We start from the raw sequence: 15,311 nt of genomic DNA on the forward strand, positions 1-15,311 counted from the left end.
CTGTTTTTTCAAAATTGATAAGCTTAATCTCATTTCATTTATGTATTGAGTTGGACAACGAGAGGCTTAAAAAATATTAATATATAGTAATAGTAGTGGGTCTTGTACGCAATGAATAAAATTATAGAAATATTGAATTCAACACCAAATTTGTAGATCGATTTCGTTAAGCTAGCTTCTGAAATTGAAATATTTGGCGAATTAGTCAACTAGCTCATTCGATGAACTCAAAAAAAGAAATTCGATACCTTAAGATCGAGTTAAACATTGAGTAGTTTATAAGATAAGAAAAAAAAAAACAAATATAAACAAACTTAATTATTGTTATTTCTTTTCATTAAGCTGTAATTAAAGGTAGTTTTATAGAGGCTTATCAAAAAGAATATGGACAAATTAAGTATAAAGTTATTTTTTCAAATATTAGTTTGATATATTGTAAAGTTAGTTAGGTTTTGCACTATTGTAAAGTTAATTTCATAGGTCATTTAATTGAAATTTTTTGATAAATGAACTAAGATAGTGGAGACTAGTGGAGTAGTTATGATTTTCTTGGTCGAGAACCAACAAGGTTTTTCAAAACATTCTTGACTTTGTAAATTTCTAAATGTGTTATATAAAATGGCATCTTATTTGCTCTTCTCTTGGTTTTTGTGCGCCTTGTGGCAAAACTTTCTTAAAGTGTTTCCGTTTAATTGACTGCTTTCTTATGGAGGCCTGAATCAGGCCTCTCATGTTGGACCCTACTGAACCAACGATTTTATCTAAGAGATAATTTCTATGTGTGGGAACTTCGAAAAGAATACGTTCTTTATACCGCAGCAAAGTTTTGCGAAATTATTACAAATTACATCATTCTAGACACCATTCAATCTTCATTTTACTACCATTCCTTTCCTTTTTTTTTTGTATTTTCATTCTAATTTCATTAAAGTGTAGTCTATATCAATGTGTCACGTGACCCTATTCCCTGTTGGAGATTTTCGTGACAGTCACAAGGTCACTCTTTTGGACAGGTCTAGACAACATTAAGTGTCCGAAAAGTTTGCATATTGTATTAAGAGACTATCAAGTCTGTTCTCGTTTGCAACTTCAAAGCAATTTGTCGGAATCTGAATTGATATGGGCATTTTTTTCCAAATTCCAAATCAGTTTTGGCGATTCGATTTAACATCTGAAAGTTTTTTTGAAAACGATACAAATAGGTATTGAAAATCTTTTTAAATTTTGAGAATTACTGATTTCATGACAAATCTTACTCAAATTTAGAAAACTTAAGATTTTATTGATCTTATTTGCTGATGAAAATAGTGAGAAAGTTGGAAACTCTGCTCAATGATCTCTCTCTCCCATTCTTTTAGATCATCGGGCGCCAAAATTCTCAATAAACTTAATGATCGAACTTTAGGATTTCAAATATAATGCCAAAAAAAAGCTTAATAAAGCTTTGTATCAGGTGGGAGTGCGTTAGAAAGAAGAAGAACCAAAATAGTTGAATTTTAGTGTGCTCTCTGAACTTCAGACGAACGAACGTGCGAGTGTAGCGAGGTCGCCGTCAAAATAGCCGGCAGCTCCTCCTCCGCCGCCGCCCACTCCCCCTTTGACCAACGTGACCAAGTACTATGGGCTTAAGACGTTTATTGAAATGTTTGTGTTATTTGTTTCGGTTATTTGACAACGTCTAGAAAACGTGTTTAATTAGCTAAACTAAACAGAATGCTGGCAAAAAATGCATGTCAACTCTGTGTTGACTCATTTAAACAGTGAGAGACAGAGAGAGAGCGAGCGAACGAGAGTGAAAGCTTTGCAATTGTGTCAACCAGCTGTTTGTTGTAACTAAATCACTAACCCTTCCTCTCGTCCTCTCCCCCTGCAAAATTACAGTTAAACCAGCAGCAATGACCGTTAAAGTTGAGAAGCTTTTGTCAAGAGTTCTGTTTAGTTTTCTTTTTGTCCTTTTGTAAATCACAAAACAATTACCATTTAAATAAATAACGTATTCAATTTCATTTCCGTTTCGTTTCGCCCGCTGATTTTGAAAACCAATGTAAATGTTAATTTTGTAAGTATGAAAAGAAATGAAAGAAAATGGGGAAAACGAAGGTTTAGAAGGTTTCAAATTTTTTAATTTGACATTGAAGCATAGAATATGAAAATGCTTTTTATTTGAAAAACTAATGAACCAAAAAAAAAAAATTATTGTAATCTAATTTTTGTTAACTGCTTATCTAACACTCGAGCATGTAAGTGTAAGCCTTTATCAGTTAATGAGGTTTTTGGCCGCTGATATCAACAACAACAAGAAAAAAACAAAAATATGTCCAATCACATTATCGAAATTTTATGATTCTCTTTCTCATAGATTCTATTCAAAACATGTAATTTTCATTATAGCCCTCTCATTGATGTCCTTGGTTGTTGGTTGGTATGTGATCCATACGGCCATAGCTCTGATTATTGTCAACAAGGACGTTTCCCAAACAACGCGAGGCATGTTATATCCACGTGAATCCGAGACCCGGGAGGTACGCAGTCTAGATGGCATATGGAATTTTGTGCGTTCGGATCAAAAAAATCCCACGCAGGTGAGTATTGAGTTTTCTCTGGATTTTACTTAGTTTTAATTGTTATTTTTCCAGGGTATTAGGGATCAATGGTATGCGGAAGATTTAAGCAAGAATCAACCCATTATTCCCATGCCAGTGCCAGCCTCTTATAATGATATCACCACAGATGATTTACGTGATCATGTGGGAACAGTGTGGTATGATAGGAAATTCTTTGTGCCACGTTCCTGGGCCAAGGAACAGCAGAGAGTCTGGTTACGTTTCGGCAGCGTTCACTATGAGGCATATGTGGTAAGTAGATAAGTGCTTAGAGATAATATTAGAATTAATGGCTATAATAAATTTGGTAGCAGATATGTATAACATGGGCTAAAGTATGCGTTTTCAAAGCTATAAAGTGTATACTTATATTCTTTAGCATTATCGATAACCGAGTCTAAGCCCTATTTATTGGCCTGTCCGTCTGTATGAACGTGAAAATCTCAGGACCCATAAAAGCTAGAGTCACCAAATTTTGGTATACATACTTGTGAAACATTAACGCACTTAAAGTTTCTTTTTTATTTTCGCCAGGTCTTCCTTGGCGCGTGAAAGCTGTTTTGCTCTAGTACGATTTATTATTTTCTTATTAAACTTGCCACACTAATACTTCTTATAAATATCTATATATCCACCAAATTTCATAAAAAACGATTAACAAATGGCTGAGTTATAGTATAAAACTAATGGTCAAAATTGACCGCTGAGTGCATTTTTGTGTGTAAGAGTTAGCGAGATGGCATTTCCTCATTTCATGCAGGGTATAACAAAGTCACAGCATTGAATCTGTTACTGTATTTAAACGAAAATTTATTTCTATCTTTCAGTGGGTCAATGGGCAGCAGGCTATGAAACATGAAATGGGTCATCTGCCCTTCGAGGCAGAGGTTACCCATCTATTAAAGTATGGTGAAGAGAATCGTATAACGGTCATGTGTGATAATGCTTTAATACAGACAACAGTGCCGCAGGGCAAAATCACAGAAGTGCCCAACGATGATGGAGTGACAATTGTCCAGAGTTATACATTTGATTTCTTCAACTATGCGGGAATACATCGTTCGGTTCATTTGTATACGACACCCAAAACGTTTATTGAAGAAGTGGAGATTCAAACAAAATTGAATGATGATAATAGCGGTAAGAAGAAGAAAGAAAAGTCACTTCTTCCATAATCCTGTTCCATTTATTTATTTGGGTACTTTTAGTGGGATATGTCACCTACAGCATCAATGTGAATGGCAGTGCAGCCAATGAGGCCGATAATAATCTTTATGCTCGCATCCAGTTATATAATAAGCAAGGTGTAATGGTGGCAAATGCCACCTCTGATTCCCAGTTGGGTGGCACTTTAAAGGTGGATAAGGTGAAACCTTGGTGGCCCTATCTAATGGATCCAGAACCAGGTTATCTATACGAAATGGAAATTAAATTGCATGCAGCAAACGAAGAGTTACTCGATGTGTATCGTCTTCAAGTGGGCATACGTCAGTTGAGTTGGAATAATGCTCAATTTCTTATCAATGGCAAACAAGTGTACTTCCGTGGCTTTGGTAGACATGAAGATTCTGACGTAAGTGGGGAAGGGGATAAACTTTCCCTAGAAAACTTTTTTTCAACAATAATTTCCTCTTTAGATACGTGGCAAAGGTCTGGACAATGCTTTAATGACACGTGACTTTAATTTGCTGAAATGGATTGGTGCCAATGCCTATCGCACTTCCCATTATCCCTACTCGGAGGAGTCTATGCAATTTGCAGATCGCCATGGCATCATGATCATTGATGAATGTCCCAGTGTGGATACCGAGTAAGATCCAAAAAGAAGTTCTCTTTAGAAATTATTTTTCTAAATAAAGTTTACTTTTACAGAAATTTCAGTCAGGAACTGCTGGATAAGCACAAGTCCTCGCTGGAGCAGCTTGTACATCGTGATCGTAATCATGCCAGTGTTGTCATGTGGTCCATTGCCAATGAACCCAGGACACGTGAAACCAATGCAGGAACCTATTTCCAGTAAGTGTTGAATTAAAGATCAAAAAGAGCAATAACCTTAAACTTTATCCCCTTAGATTTGTGGCCAATTATACACGTTCATTGGATAAAACCAGACCTATTACAGCTGCCATAGCTCAACCCCATACAGAAGACAAGGCGGTAAGTTCTTATTAAAAATCTTAAAACAATATTTATATAAGAAGTAATTTATTTCAGGGCAACTCATTGGATATCATTAGCTTTAATCGCTATAATGCTTGGTACTCCAATCCAGGACGTCTTGATATGGTGACCCAGCGGGTTATTGATGAAGCCAGTGGCTGGTATAAGAAGTATAATAAGCCTGTGATTATGGCTGAATATGGAGCCGATACCATGGATGGTCTGCATATGGTGAGTTTAGACAATCCATAGAGCTAACTTTACACTTAATTCCTTTTGCCTTTTTAGCAACCTGCGTATGTATGGTCCGAGGAATTTCAATCCGAAGTATTTTCACGTCACTTTAGGGCATTTGATGTCCTAAGACGTAAAGGTTGGTTCATTGGTGAATTTGTATGGAATTTTGCCGACTTTAAGACGGCTCAATGTAAGTAGTTTATTCTATATATCTTCGACATCATTTCTAAATTATTCCTTATTGTGTTTACAGCCTACACACGCGTTGGTGGCAATAAGAAAGGAGTTTTTACCCGCGCCCGTCAACCCAAAGCGGCAGCCCATCTACTTAGAAAGCGTTACTTTGCCCTTGGCAGGGAATTGGAGGATTGCAGCTTCCCAGAGGATTTATTCACCTATATTGCCGAAGTCGGTGATAGTGGCAAACGTGATGCTAGCGATTTGTAGATGATCATCACTTAAAAAAAAAAACAAAAGACACAACTGAGTACAATATTGAAGTATTTGATACCTGTACATATGTATGGTAATGTTAAATTTTATTGTTTAATTCTGTATTTTTTTTTGTTCCGTGAGGAGGAGAGAGAAAAAGGAGAGCAGGGTTTTCCATTAATCCGATTTGGCCGCCAAAAACCACTGCCAGACCAAAACGGATGCATTTCCATTAAAAAATAAAAACCCACTTAAAAAATACTCCCACCATAATTGCCTTGTACAATCTTAAGCATAATTTAAGACAATTGTATTTTTATAAATTCCCCAAAATAATAATATTTTACTAAAAAGATCGGTTTTGCTCAAGTAGTTTTGACAGGGGGAATTCTCTATATAATAGTTAGCCAAAACCCTTTAATAAACATAATAACTCATAAATTCAAAAATTGCGCACGACGATAAGTCACTATCGATACCAACCACTATCGATAGGTATCAATAAGGCAGGAGCAGAAATGGTACCATCTCTGTTGCACTTGCCGCAAAAACAAAACAGCTGACTATCATAATGCAGTAAAATTTAAAAACCAATTTAATTGTGTTATAATTAAACACAACAATGTTTAAAACAAAGAGATATCAGGTGCTTTTTCTGCTAGTCTCTATCCTCTATTTTCGACCCGTTCTCGGCCAGATTGATGATCCTGATTTAAATGATGGTCAAATTTATGATTATGGTAAAGTAAAAACTCCCACTCCAACAGTGGGTCTCCTTTATCCAAGGGAATCTGAGACAAGGGAAGTACGCAGTCTGGATGGAATATGGAGGTTTCTTAAAAGCAATGCTTCCGATCCTCTTCGGGGTGTGCGGGAGAAGTGGTTTGATAAGAGTTTAAGTAAAACAGGCTTTAATCTTATACCCATGCCAGTCCCGGCTTCCTACAATGACATCACTGTAGATAAAGAAATGCGGGACCACGTAGGCACTGTTTGGTATGAACGGACTTTCTTTGTTCCCAACTCATGGCAGAAAGATCGTCGCACTTGGTTACGTTTCGGTAGTGTCCATTATCATGCATTGGTTTGGCTAAATGGACATCTCGTCATGAATCACAGCATAGGACATCTTCCATTCGAAGAGGATATAAGCAAATTTGTAAACTTTGGGCTCGAGAATCGAGTGACTGTCATGTGCGACAATCGCCTGGATAATCACACCATACCCCAAGGACAAGTGCACAATGTGACTACAGATGATGGGATAACGCAAATCCAAGGCTACACTTTTGATTTTTTCAACTATGCGGGAATCCATCGTTCCGTTTATCTATATACGACTTCTCTGACTCACATTAGAGATATAGAAATAAAGACGCAAATCTCGGTTGATGGCATGGGACGCATTGATTATCGTCTCTGGGTAGAAAGAGTAAATGCCACAAATGGCATATCTCTAAAGGTGCGACTCCTGGATGGCGATGGCGAAATGGTAGCACATCAGAAAAACAGGGAAATTAATCATGGCACTCTTTTGGTGCCCAATGTCAAGCCTTGGTGGCCGTATCTCATGCATCCTCAACCGGGTTATCTTTATACTGTAGAATTTCATATAACACAGTATACGCCAGATAAAGAAATACTCTTGGATGTGTATAGGTTGCCTGTGGGCATACGTAATCTCAGTTGGGATAATACAACATTTCTCATAAATGATTTGCCCATTTATTTACGTGGCTTTGGCAAGCATGAGGATTCAGATGTAAGTTAACAATCTTAAAACCTCAACTCTCTTTGAGATTTTGATTTTCTTACAGATACGCGGCAAAGGACTGGATAATCCTTTAATTGCCCGCGACTTTAATCTATTAAAATGGATTGGAGCCAACGCTTATCGCACTTCCCATTATCCCTATTCGGAGGAATCAATGCAATTTGCCGATGAGCAGGGCATTTTAATTATAGACGAATGCTCAGCGGTCAATATAGATCTCTTTAATCCGCAGCTTCTAGCAAATCATATGTCCGCCATTGAGCAATTGATTCATAGAGATCGTAATCATGCAAGTGCCATTATCTGGTCCATAGCCAATGAGCCGCGTTCTTATAAGAAAGGAGCTGAAGCCTACTTTGGGTAAGTTTAAACTAAACATGCTGGAATTTGTACTAAATTTTGTTTACTCTTTTTTTCTAGAGCCATCGCCAACTACACTCGCAGCATAGCCCAAGGACGTCCACTAACTGCAGCCATTAATTCTGATCCTAAACTCTGCCAATTATCACAGTTTCTGGATATCATAGGTTTTAATCGATATAATGCCTGGTATCAGAATCCAGGACGTACTGATATGATAGTCAAGCAGCTGGAAGAAGAGGCCATGGCTTGTCATCAACGTTTTCAGAAGCCAGTGATTATGTTTGAGTATGGCGCCGATACGATGGAGGGCATGCATTCAGTAAGTTCGAGAAAGCATATATCATAATTAGGCGTCTCAATAACGATTTTACAGTTGCCCGCCTTTATATGGTCTGAGGATTATCAGGTGGTCCTTCTTAACAAACATTTTGAGGTATTTGATAAACTGCATGCTCTTAAATGGTTTCGTGGCGAATTTGTTTGGAATTTTGCCGATTTCAAGACAGATCAGTGTGGGTATTAATTAAATTTCAACTCGTTACAAATCTTTTACCTTTCGTTTTCACTTTCGCGCGCAGCTATAACCCGTGTTGGCGGCAATAAGAAAGGCATTTTTACACGTGATCGTCAGCCCAAGATGGTGGCCCATTTGCTGCGTTTACGCTACTGGACTTTGGCTAGAAAATTAAACAATTGTCCATTGCCCAAAGATTTGCTGACCTACTTTAAGCCATCGCTTGGCCATGATGCAAGCGAATTGTAAGGATTTCGATCTTTTCCCTATACCTTATGTGATATAATTATACTTGACCTTTTAAAACTTATGCAAATATAAAAAAAAAACATTTTTTGCCAATTAAAGCATTAAATTGGTGTAATGCATTTCAAATTGATATATTAACTGGTTCTAATTTTAGTTAACTGAAGTTATTCGCTCTATAACAACATGCAAGTCAAGACGTATCTGGTGATTCTTTTGCTGGGTTTTTGTCTACCCAAATCAGAGACAACCAAGCCTACAATTCCATGCAGAGGTTCAAAAACAACTGAAACCACAATTAAACCACCTAAACAATGTGAATCGAACAAGATGATTACAAATCCAATCACCAAAAAACAACCTAAAGCAAACAAAAAAATAAATACACCTAAAACAAAAATTGATTCGCCATGTGAATCGGACAAAAAGATTAGAACTCAAATCACAAAGAAACCACCTAAAGCAAGTGATTCGGGAAAACAAGACGGCAATAAAATGAACACACCTAGAATTGTTAAATTTAAAGGATTGGAGCTTCAAGAGGAATTGAACACAACTGATTTAAGTGATCCTTCAAAAAATTATAATCTAATGAGAAGATTTGAAGAATTGAAATCTTACGCCACAGTTGGTCTGCTTTATCCACGTGAATCGGAGACACGAGAAGTGCGCAGTCTAGACGGAATATGGCAAATGCTTAAAGGTGAACCCCATGGTCCTTTTCTGGGCGTATTTGAGGAATGGTATAGACAGTCCCTGAGGCAAACAAAATTAAAGCTTATAAGTATGCCTGTGCCTGCTTCCTACAACGACATCACCACGGATAAAGAATTAAGAGATCATGTGGGAACAGTCTGGTATGAGCGAAACTTTTTTGTGCCCACCACTTGGCAAAAGGATCGTCACATCTGGCTACGTTTTGGCAGTGTTAACTATGTGGGTTTAGTATGGGTAAATGGTGAGCAGGTTGTTTTCCATGAGTTTGGACAATTACCCTTCGAAGCGGATGTAACGAGACATCTGAAATTTGGAAAAGAGAATCGTTTGACTGTAATGTGTGATAATCGACTCTCTAAGACCACCATTCCACCGGGTCAAGTTATCACCGAAGAAATAACTGTGTCTGGTAAAGTCTTAACTCAGAAAAGTAGATTGGATTTCTTTAATTATGCTGGCATCCAGAGATCCGTTCATCTCTATACCACTCCCTTGAACCATATTCACGATATAGGTATAACCACATCTTTAAATGATAATGCAACCAAGGGACGAATAGAATTTTGTGCTTTGATTAACGACAAGGAAAACGAACCCATTCCAGAGTCCTTAATTGATGTTAAACTATTCGATCGCGATGACAATGAGGTAAAGATAACAAAGAGTCTGAATGCAAATTGTTCTCAGAATTTTGTGGGTATGGTTGTAATAGTAGACAATGTGAATCCTTGGTGGCCTTATCTTATGCATCCAGAGCCTGCTTATCTTTATAAAATGAAAGTGGAATTATACGATAGGAAAAAGAAGCTACTTGATGCCTATAGACTGCCCGTGGGCATACGTCAGATCGATTGGAATAGCACTAGTTTGATGATCAATGGCAAACCAATATATTTCCGTGGTTTTAGCAAGCATGAAGAGTCGGAGGTGAGTTCTATAATCTCGCCAACTTCAACTCCCTTTGAGATGTAGTTCCTTATTCTTTTGACAGATACGTGGCAAGGGATTGGATTATCCCTTGATGACACGTGAATTTAATCTCTTAAAATGGATTGGAGCCAATGCCTATCGCACTTCTCATTATCCCCATTCGGAGGAATCAATGCAATTTGCCGATGAGCAAGGCATAATGATCATAGATGAGTGTCCGGCTGCAGATATGTACAGTTTTGATAGTGACAAAGTCTTGGGAAATCATTTGTATGCCTGGAAGCAATTGACTCATAGAGATCGGAATCATCCCAGTGTTATTGCCTGGTCCATTGCAAATGAAGGGACATCCTACGTTAAAGGTGGTTCTGACTACTATAGGTAATATCATAATTGTTTACTTAAAAAACAGTGTAGTAGATTTTTCTTTTTTTTTTGTTAGAGAATTAATTACCTATATTCATACCATTGCTCCAAATCGTCCCATAACTGCAGCAACAAATTGTGATCCGGATCAACCAAGGGAATGCCAATTGGCTCAATATTTGGATATCATTGGGCTAAATCGCAATGCTGGTAAATCAAGTAAAATTGTTGAAAAATGGCATAAGGTTTTTAATAAACCCGTTCTGACACTCGAATATGGTGTAGATAGTTTAGAGGGTTTATATATGGTAAGATGGATGATTCTTTCCAATCCAAAAGTTACTTAAGTTTCAACTTGCAGTTACCATGGTCTATAGGATCAGAGGAGTATCATGGTGAAATATTTATTCAGCATTTCAAAGCTTTTGATCAATTGCGTCAAAAGGGATGGTTTATAGGCGAATTTGTTGACAGTTTTACCGATTTAAAGAAAGATCGAGGTAAAAATTGGTTAAAGTTTTTGTATATATTTTAATTTACATATATTGTTTTATCTTTTGTTTTTTCTGCAGCCTTCAATAAAAAGGGCGTTTTTACAAGTAATCGTCAACCCAAAATGGTGGCTCATCTTTTGCGACAACGTTACTTTGCCCTGGGCAAGGAGTTGGACAATTCAACCATACCCAAAGATCTTTATCCTTATGTCACTGCTACGTTTGGCAAACATGATGCAAGTGAATTGTAGAGAAAAATTCCTATTCCTATTTTTTTATGTTACGTGAAAAATAAAGTATAGATACTATTTCATGAACACAATTCAAATTCAGCTCGTTCTGCTTCGTTTATGGGTTCCAGGACATGTAAACAGGCATTGGCGAATTCCACAAAGAGCGGCTCCTGCATGGCAGCCGTCATGGCCAAGGGCACATTGTGGGCCACATCAATTTGTTTTAGCAAATTTCTCAAATGTGGATTGTAGAGCAATTCACGCAGGGATTCCGATTGCTCTGCAAGAAAAAAGTGGAAGGGATTAGCATTGAATTGGTAATGATTTTTTGGCTGCCTCACCTAATTGCTGCAGCTTCTCTGGCGGCACAGTGTCATCGGTGGTAAATGGAGCATATACAGTGGGCTCCTCCTCTTCATATCTGTCTGACTGTGGCTGCTTCGCCTTGGCGGCTTCCACCAGCTCCTCACATTGAGGTGAGTCTTTGTGGGCTTTGTAACAACTCACAGAGCAACTGAAAAGAAGGAAGATATCCTTTAGGGATTGGACTTCATCCAATTGGTTAACACTTACTAGGGAGCTGAGCATTTGCTGCATTTGTATTTCTTGGTCGTTTCCGCACAATTAATGCACTCCATTGTAAACAACTTTAAACAATCAGCTGACCAACAAAACATGCGGTAATGTGAATGTAGCCAGAGGGCGCCAGTGAGCACCGTCAGAGAGCGCTACTAGTCAATTTGGTTAACTGTGGCGGTTAATTTCAACCTTTTGGTTTTTTGTTCATGTTATTTGGGTTTGAAATGAGCTATCAATTTGTTAGCCTGATCATTGACATTACGTTGAGAAAAAACAATAAAATTGATGGTAAAATGCAGACAGAACAATATGAAAATGCGCAAAATATCACTGGGATTCATTTTGATATATCTAATTTTTGCTTTCTTTTTGAATGTCAACAAACAATTTTGAAAAAGTTAAGGGAAATGAAAAATAGAAATGCCAGCAAGATCAAAGAAAACTAAATTGAAAGTTTTTTGTTGTTGTTGCTATTGTTGTTTTTGTTTACTTTCTGGCCTGGCACGTCATATTTCGTGTGGCGGGCAGTTGGACAAACAATTGGCTTATCATGTATGAGAATTGGTTGAACCGGCTTGCTTGAGCGTTTGGCCAAAAATTAAGCGGGCTAAAATCGACAAAGGTCTTAGCAACAGAAAGCAAATGAAATGACGGTCAGGTGAGGTTAGGTTAGGTAGACAGGTGGGCAGATGGGCAGGTGGGCAGGCACCAGGCGTGTCCACAAATTGCAAACACATCCTGCACACGAAACGGACCTCCTATTCTACATACATATGAACTAAGTACAGTTGGACAAAAAAACGAAAAAAAAAAAAATAACTGCTGGTGAAATGGTTTGAGGGTAACACAACGCCAAACATTGGTGGCAATAAATGACTTCAATGACTGACTGCCCTAACCCCTCTCTCTCTCACTCTCTGTATATTTCGGTGGTTCCCCTTACCCACCGAAAAACAGATTGAAAAAATGCACAAAAAAAAGAGGATGCCAAAAAAGAGAAAAGAAAAAGCAAGGTAACATGATGGTGGCGCCTCTGCCGCTTCCGCTTTTCGTGCAACACAAGCGCGATAATTGCCAGCGTTATCCGCTCGGCCTGCCAGTCAAATAGGCCCAGGAACCCAGGCACAGTGAAACGTTGGGGTGCCTTCGTGTGACTCGCCTACTTTTTGATTTACAACATTCGTGCAACAACAATTTTCAGTGTATCGCAAAAAGAAATGGCCAAACAAATGCAAACAACAACTCCGGCAGAAGCAGAAGTACTGAGGGCCACACGCTAACGCCACCGACCAGGATGAGGACAAGGACCAAGCTCCAAGCACCTGCAATTGCACACTATGGGAAAGGGTTTGCCAGGTGTCGTTCGTTAGGAGTTTTCAGCGTTTTCCTTTTCGCTTCATTTCTTGTTTTTTTTTTTTTTTTTTTTGTTTTTGCCACCAGCGAAAAAGCCAAAAGCGATACAAATAGATAGCGGCACTTTACTTTTCGCTTCGTTTTTATCGTACCAGAAAAAAAAAAAACAGCCAGAGACTAAGAGAAGAAATGAAGGAGAAGGAGGGCAAAAGGCGGGTCTCAATTCGGCAGATTGACAGATCATGCAAACATAATGGCAGCATATTGTGCATATAATAAATATTAAATTACATGCTACAAAAACTGGCATTTAATATGCTGCGAAAATCGAGGTAACAAAAAACTGATTTGCATGCCAAAAATATATCTGTCACCGATTTACACAACGAATATGTATACATATGTACATGGAGGATGATGGGCATGAAAGTGACTAAATTCCAAATGCAAAAATCAATCTAAAAAGACAGGCACAAAGAAAAAAAAAAAAAAAAACAAATTAGGAATACAATAAGAAAATTAGATGTGGCCCTACGTTGGGCGCCAGTTTTTTTTATTCGTTCTTTTCTTTTTTCTGGGTAGAGGAAAATAACTTTAACGAGCCAGCCGCACCACAAAATTTGTAACAGCTAGTGGATAAGGGTAGTCTATGAATCCAATGGCTTGTAATTTATAACGCAATCACGTGCCACATTCGTAGAGCTCATCCCCCCGGGGCCGAAAAACTATTGTAGACGACTCCAAGCGAAAAAAAGGCGCCAAAAATATGAATATACATATATGAATAGAAAGCCAGAGAGTGAGAGAGAGAGAGAGCAACTAAATAATTTGGAAATGATTTACAATATTGCCAGGCCGTGGAGCTTGAGGTACATAAATCTAACGCCATGACGAAAAGATGCAGTGCAGTGCACAAAATTATAGTCTCGAGTGCCGAAAGAATGATGCATGACAGTCCATGTGAAGTGGCGAATGGTGGCCATAGCCTCAAAACTCCAACCAAAACTTGTCATCAGCATATATATATATATATGTATATATGTATGTATAGTATAAAACCCTGCGGCGCTAATTCGGTTATATATTGTCAGTCAGGCCTAATCTAGCGGCAAACTAAATGGTAGAAAAAGTGAGGCGATAATTGCAATGGCACTGCCATTTCAATTTGCTTCCTGCCAGCCGCCCAATGATAGATGACAATGACTTTATCCAACAGGATCTCTCCCCGTTTATGTGTGTGTGTGTGTGTGTGTGTGTTTGTGTTGTCGAAACATTTTTACGCGCCTTGGCCAATTTGTCTTGCCAATGGCTTTGTTTGTTAGACACCAAAAAGCAGCAAAACAACAAGCGAAACAAAAAAAAAAACCCCAAAAAGGGTAAGACAAAAGCATTTGCCTTTAATGGTGGTGGCAGCTAAGTTATCTATTTTATTTTGTTTAGAGTATCTAAAACCAAAAGAAAAAGGGTTTAACGTATGTGGTAGACAATCGAGGGCGTTTGGGCAACTGCATCAACTGAAAGAGATCTTTAGATGAGCATTGTAACAAATTATCTACTCTATGGGCTATTTAAAAGAAGGCATTTGGCCTAAATAGAGGTAGAAGGCTAAAACCAGGTGAACTTTGAATTTGTAAGCTGTTTCTTGCCCATTTTATGGTAATAATTCTTAGGGAAATTAAGAAAAACCAGAGGGCCGGGGCTAACTTCGACCGCGTCAAAGTTTGTATACCCTTGCAACTTTTTTGGTAAGTTCTCCTTTACCTATAGCCTTCAAAGTGGAAAAACGTTTAAGCTAAAAGGGCTAATGTGTCCGAAAGAACGGCCTACAATCTTAGTTTTTCTTCTGCATAGGAAATAACGAAGATATTGATCAAAGTCACTGTTTTCCACCGATCGTTCCTATGGGAGCTATATGATATAGCTTCCCGATCCTTATCAAATTTGGCACAGTCATTAACAAATATATTAAACTAACAAATGTTTAATTTGAAAGCAATCGAGTCAAAAGTAACGAAGTTATTGAAGAAAGTCACTGTTTTCGAAAGATCGTTCCTATGGGAGCTATATGATATAGTCACCTGATCTTGATCAAATTTGGCATAGTCGTTTATATGTGTAATTAACTTAACAATATTAAATTTCACGACAATAGCTCAGAAAATAACGAAGTTATTAAGAAAAGTCACTGTTCGTGACTTTGCCATTTGTATGGGAGCTATATGATATAGTGATCCGATCCGGCTGAATCCGAGATATACAACGCCTGCAGTATATACAAGCCTACATGCAAAATTTCAGCTCTGTAGCTCT

The 15,311-nt window shown here is 38.0% G+C and overlaps 4 protein-coding genes across 6 annotated transcripts; 3 read left to right on the top strand and 1 right to left on the bottom strand.

Moving 5' to 3' along the window:
• Positions 1 to 1,506: 1,506 nt before the first annotated feature.
• Positions 1,507 to 5,787, top strand: LOC6646202 (beta-glucuronidase). Of its 3 annotated transcripts, none has more exons than XM_023177788.2 (11): positions 1,507 to 1,644; positions 2,446 to 2,582; positions 2,637 to 2,855; positions 3,431 to 3,743; positions 3,812 to 4,176; positions 4,241 to 4,413; positions 4,476 to 4,619; positions 4,676 to 4,760; positions 4,818 to 4,994; positions 5,052 to 5,190; positions 5,254 to 5,787. In XM_023177788.2, exons 1-11 carry the CDS (start codon positions 1,620 to 1,622, stop codon positions 5,445 to 5,447), a joined length of 1,971 nt encoding a protein of 656 aa, XP_023033556.1. In that variant the 5' UTR covers positions 1,507 to 1,619; the 3' UTR covers positions 5,448 to 5,787. The 3 variants fall into 3 exon arrangements, with proteins under 3 accessions (XP_023033556.1, XP_023033557.1, XP_023033558.1); XM_023177789.2 differs by having other exon boundaries at positions 1,507 to 1,614; XM_023177790.2 differs by lacking the exon at positions 1,507 to 1,644 and adding an exon at positions 2,197 to 2,240 and having other exon boundaries at positions 2,392 to 2,582.
• Positions 5,788 to 5,981: 194 nt separating this feature from the next.
• LOC6646161 (beta-glucuronidase) lies at positions 5,982 to 8,464 on the top strand. Its single transcript, XM_002068749.4, has 5 exons — positions 5,982 to 7,194; positions 7,250 to 7,566; positions 7,627 to 7,888; positions 7,943 to 8,081; positions 8,148 to 8,464. The coding sequence occupies exons 1-5, from the start codon at positions 6,055 to 6,057 to the stop codon at positions 8,330 to 8,332; spliced, it is 2,043 nt and encodes a 680-aa protein (XP_002068785.1). The 5' UTR covers positions 5,982 to 6,054; the 3' UTR covers positions 8,333 to 8,464.
• Positions 8,465 to 8,491: 27 nt separating this feature from the next.
• Positions 8,492 to 11,087, top strand: LOC6646160 (beta-glucuronidase). Its single transcript, XM_023177818.2, has 5 exons — positions 8,492 to 9,973; positions 10,038 to 10,357; positions 10,419 to 10,650; positions 10,704 to 10,842; positions 10,915 to 11,087. Exons 1-5 carry the CDS (start codon positions 8,516 to 8,518, stop codon positions 11,085 to 11,087), a joined length of 2,322 nt encoding a protein of 773 aa, XP_023033586.2. The 5' UTR covers positions 8,492 to 8,515.
• LOC6646159 (zinc finger HIT domain-containing protein 3) lies at positions 11,058 to 12,068 on the bottom strand. Its single transcript, XM_002068747.3, has 3 exons — positions 11,643 to 12,068; positions 11,411 to 11,583; positions 11,058 to 11,349 (listed from the first exon to the last, which is right to left on the bottom strand). The coding sequence occupies exons 1-3, from the start codon at positions 11,744 to 11,746 to the stop codon at positions 11,147 to 11,149; spliced, it is 480 nt and encodes a 159-aa protein (XP_002068783.2). The 5' UTR covers positions 11,747 to 12,068; the 3' UTR covers positions 11,058 to 11,146.
• Between the last annotated feature and the right edge of the window lie 3,243 nt (positions 12,069 to 15,311).

This window comes from Drosophila willistoni, assembly GCF_018902025.1.
Source record: "Drosophila willistoni isolate 14030-0811.24 chromosome 2L unlocalized genomic scaffold, UCI_dwil_1.1 Seg72.1, whole genome shotgun sequence".
NCBI classification, from domain to species: domain Eukaryota; kingdom Metazoa; phylum Arthropoda; class Insecta; order Diptera; family Drosophilidae; genus Drosophila; species Drosophila willistoni.

Bases quoted from the DNA above. Each gene is read 5' to 3' on its own strand.
- LOC6646202 (XM_023177790.2), top strand. From the start codon at position 2,403: ATGTCCTTGGTTGTTGGTTGGTATGTGATCCATACGGCCATAGCTCTG. The intron at 4,620-4,675 runs GTAAGTGTTGAA...TTATCCCCTTAG, and splicing joins AATGCAGGAACCTATTTCCA to ATTTGTGGCCAATTATACAC. The intron at 4,761-4,817 runs GTAAGTTCTTAT...AATTTATTTCAG, and splicing joins CCCATACAGAAGACAAGGCG to GGCAACTCATTGGATATCAT.
- LOC6646161 (XM_002068749.4), top strand. From the start codon at position 6,055: ATGTTTAAAACAAAGAGATATCAGGTGCTTTTTCTGCTAGTCTCTATC. The intron at 7,195-7,249 runs GTAAGTTAACAA...ATTTTCTTACAG, and splicing joins GCAAGCATGAGGATTCAGAT to ATACGCGGCAAAGGACTGGA. The intron at 7,567-7,626 runs GTAAGTTTAAAC...CTTTTTTTCTAG, and splicing joins GGAGCTGAAGCCTACTTTGG to AGCCATCGCCAACTACACTC.
- LOC6646160 (XM_023177818.2), top strand. From the start codon at position 8,516: ATGCAAGTCAAGACGTATCTGGTGATTCTTTTGCTGGGTTTTTGTCTA. The intron at 10,358-10,418 runs GTAATATCATAA...TTTTTTTGTTAG, and splicing joins GGTGGTTCTGACTACTATAG to AGAATTAATTACCTATATTC. The intron at 10,651-10,703 runs GTAAGATGGATG...TTCAACTTGCAG, and splicing joins GTTTAGAGGGTTTATATATG to TTACCATGGTCTATAGGATC.
- LOC6646159 (XM_002068747.3), bottom strand. From the start codon at position 11,746: ATGTTTTGTTGGTCAGCTGATTGTTTAAAGTTGTTTACAATGGAGTGC. The intron at 11,584-11,642 runs GTAAGTGTTAAC...CCTTCTTTTCAG, and splicing joins AGCAAATGCTCAGCTCCCTA to TTGCTCTGTGAGTTGTTACA. The intron at 11,350-11,410 runs GTGAGGCAGCCA...TTTTTCTTGCAG, and splicing joins AGAGAAGCTGCAGCAATTAG to AGCAATCGGAATCCCTGCGT.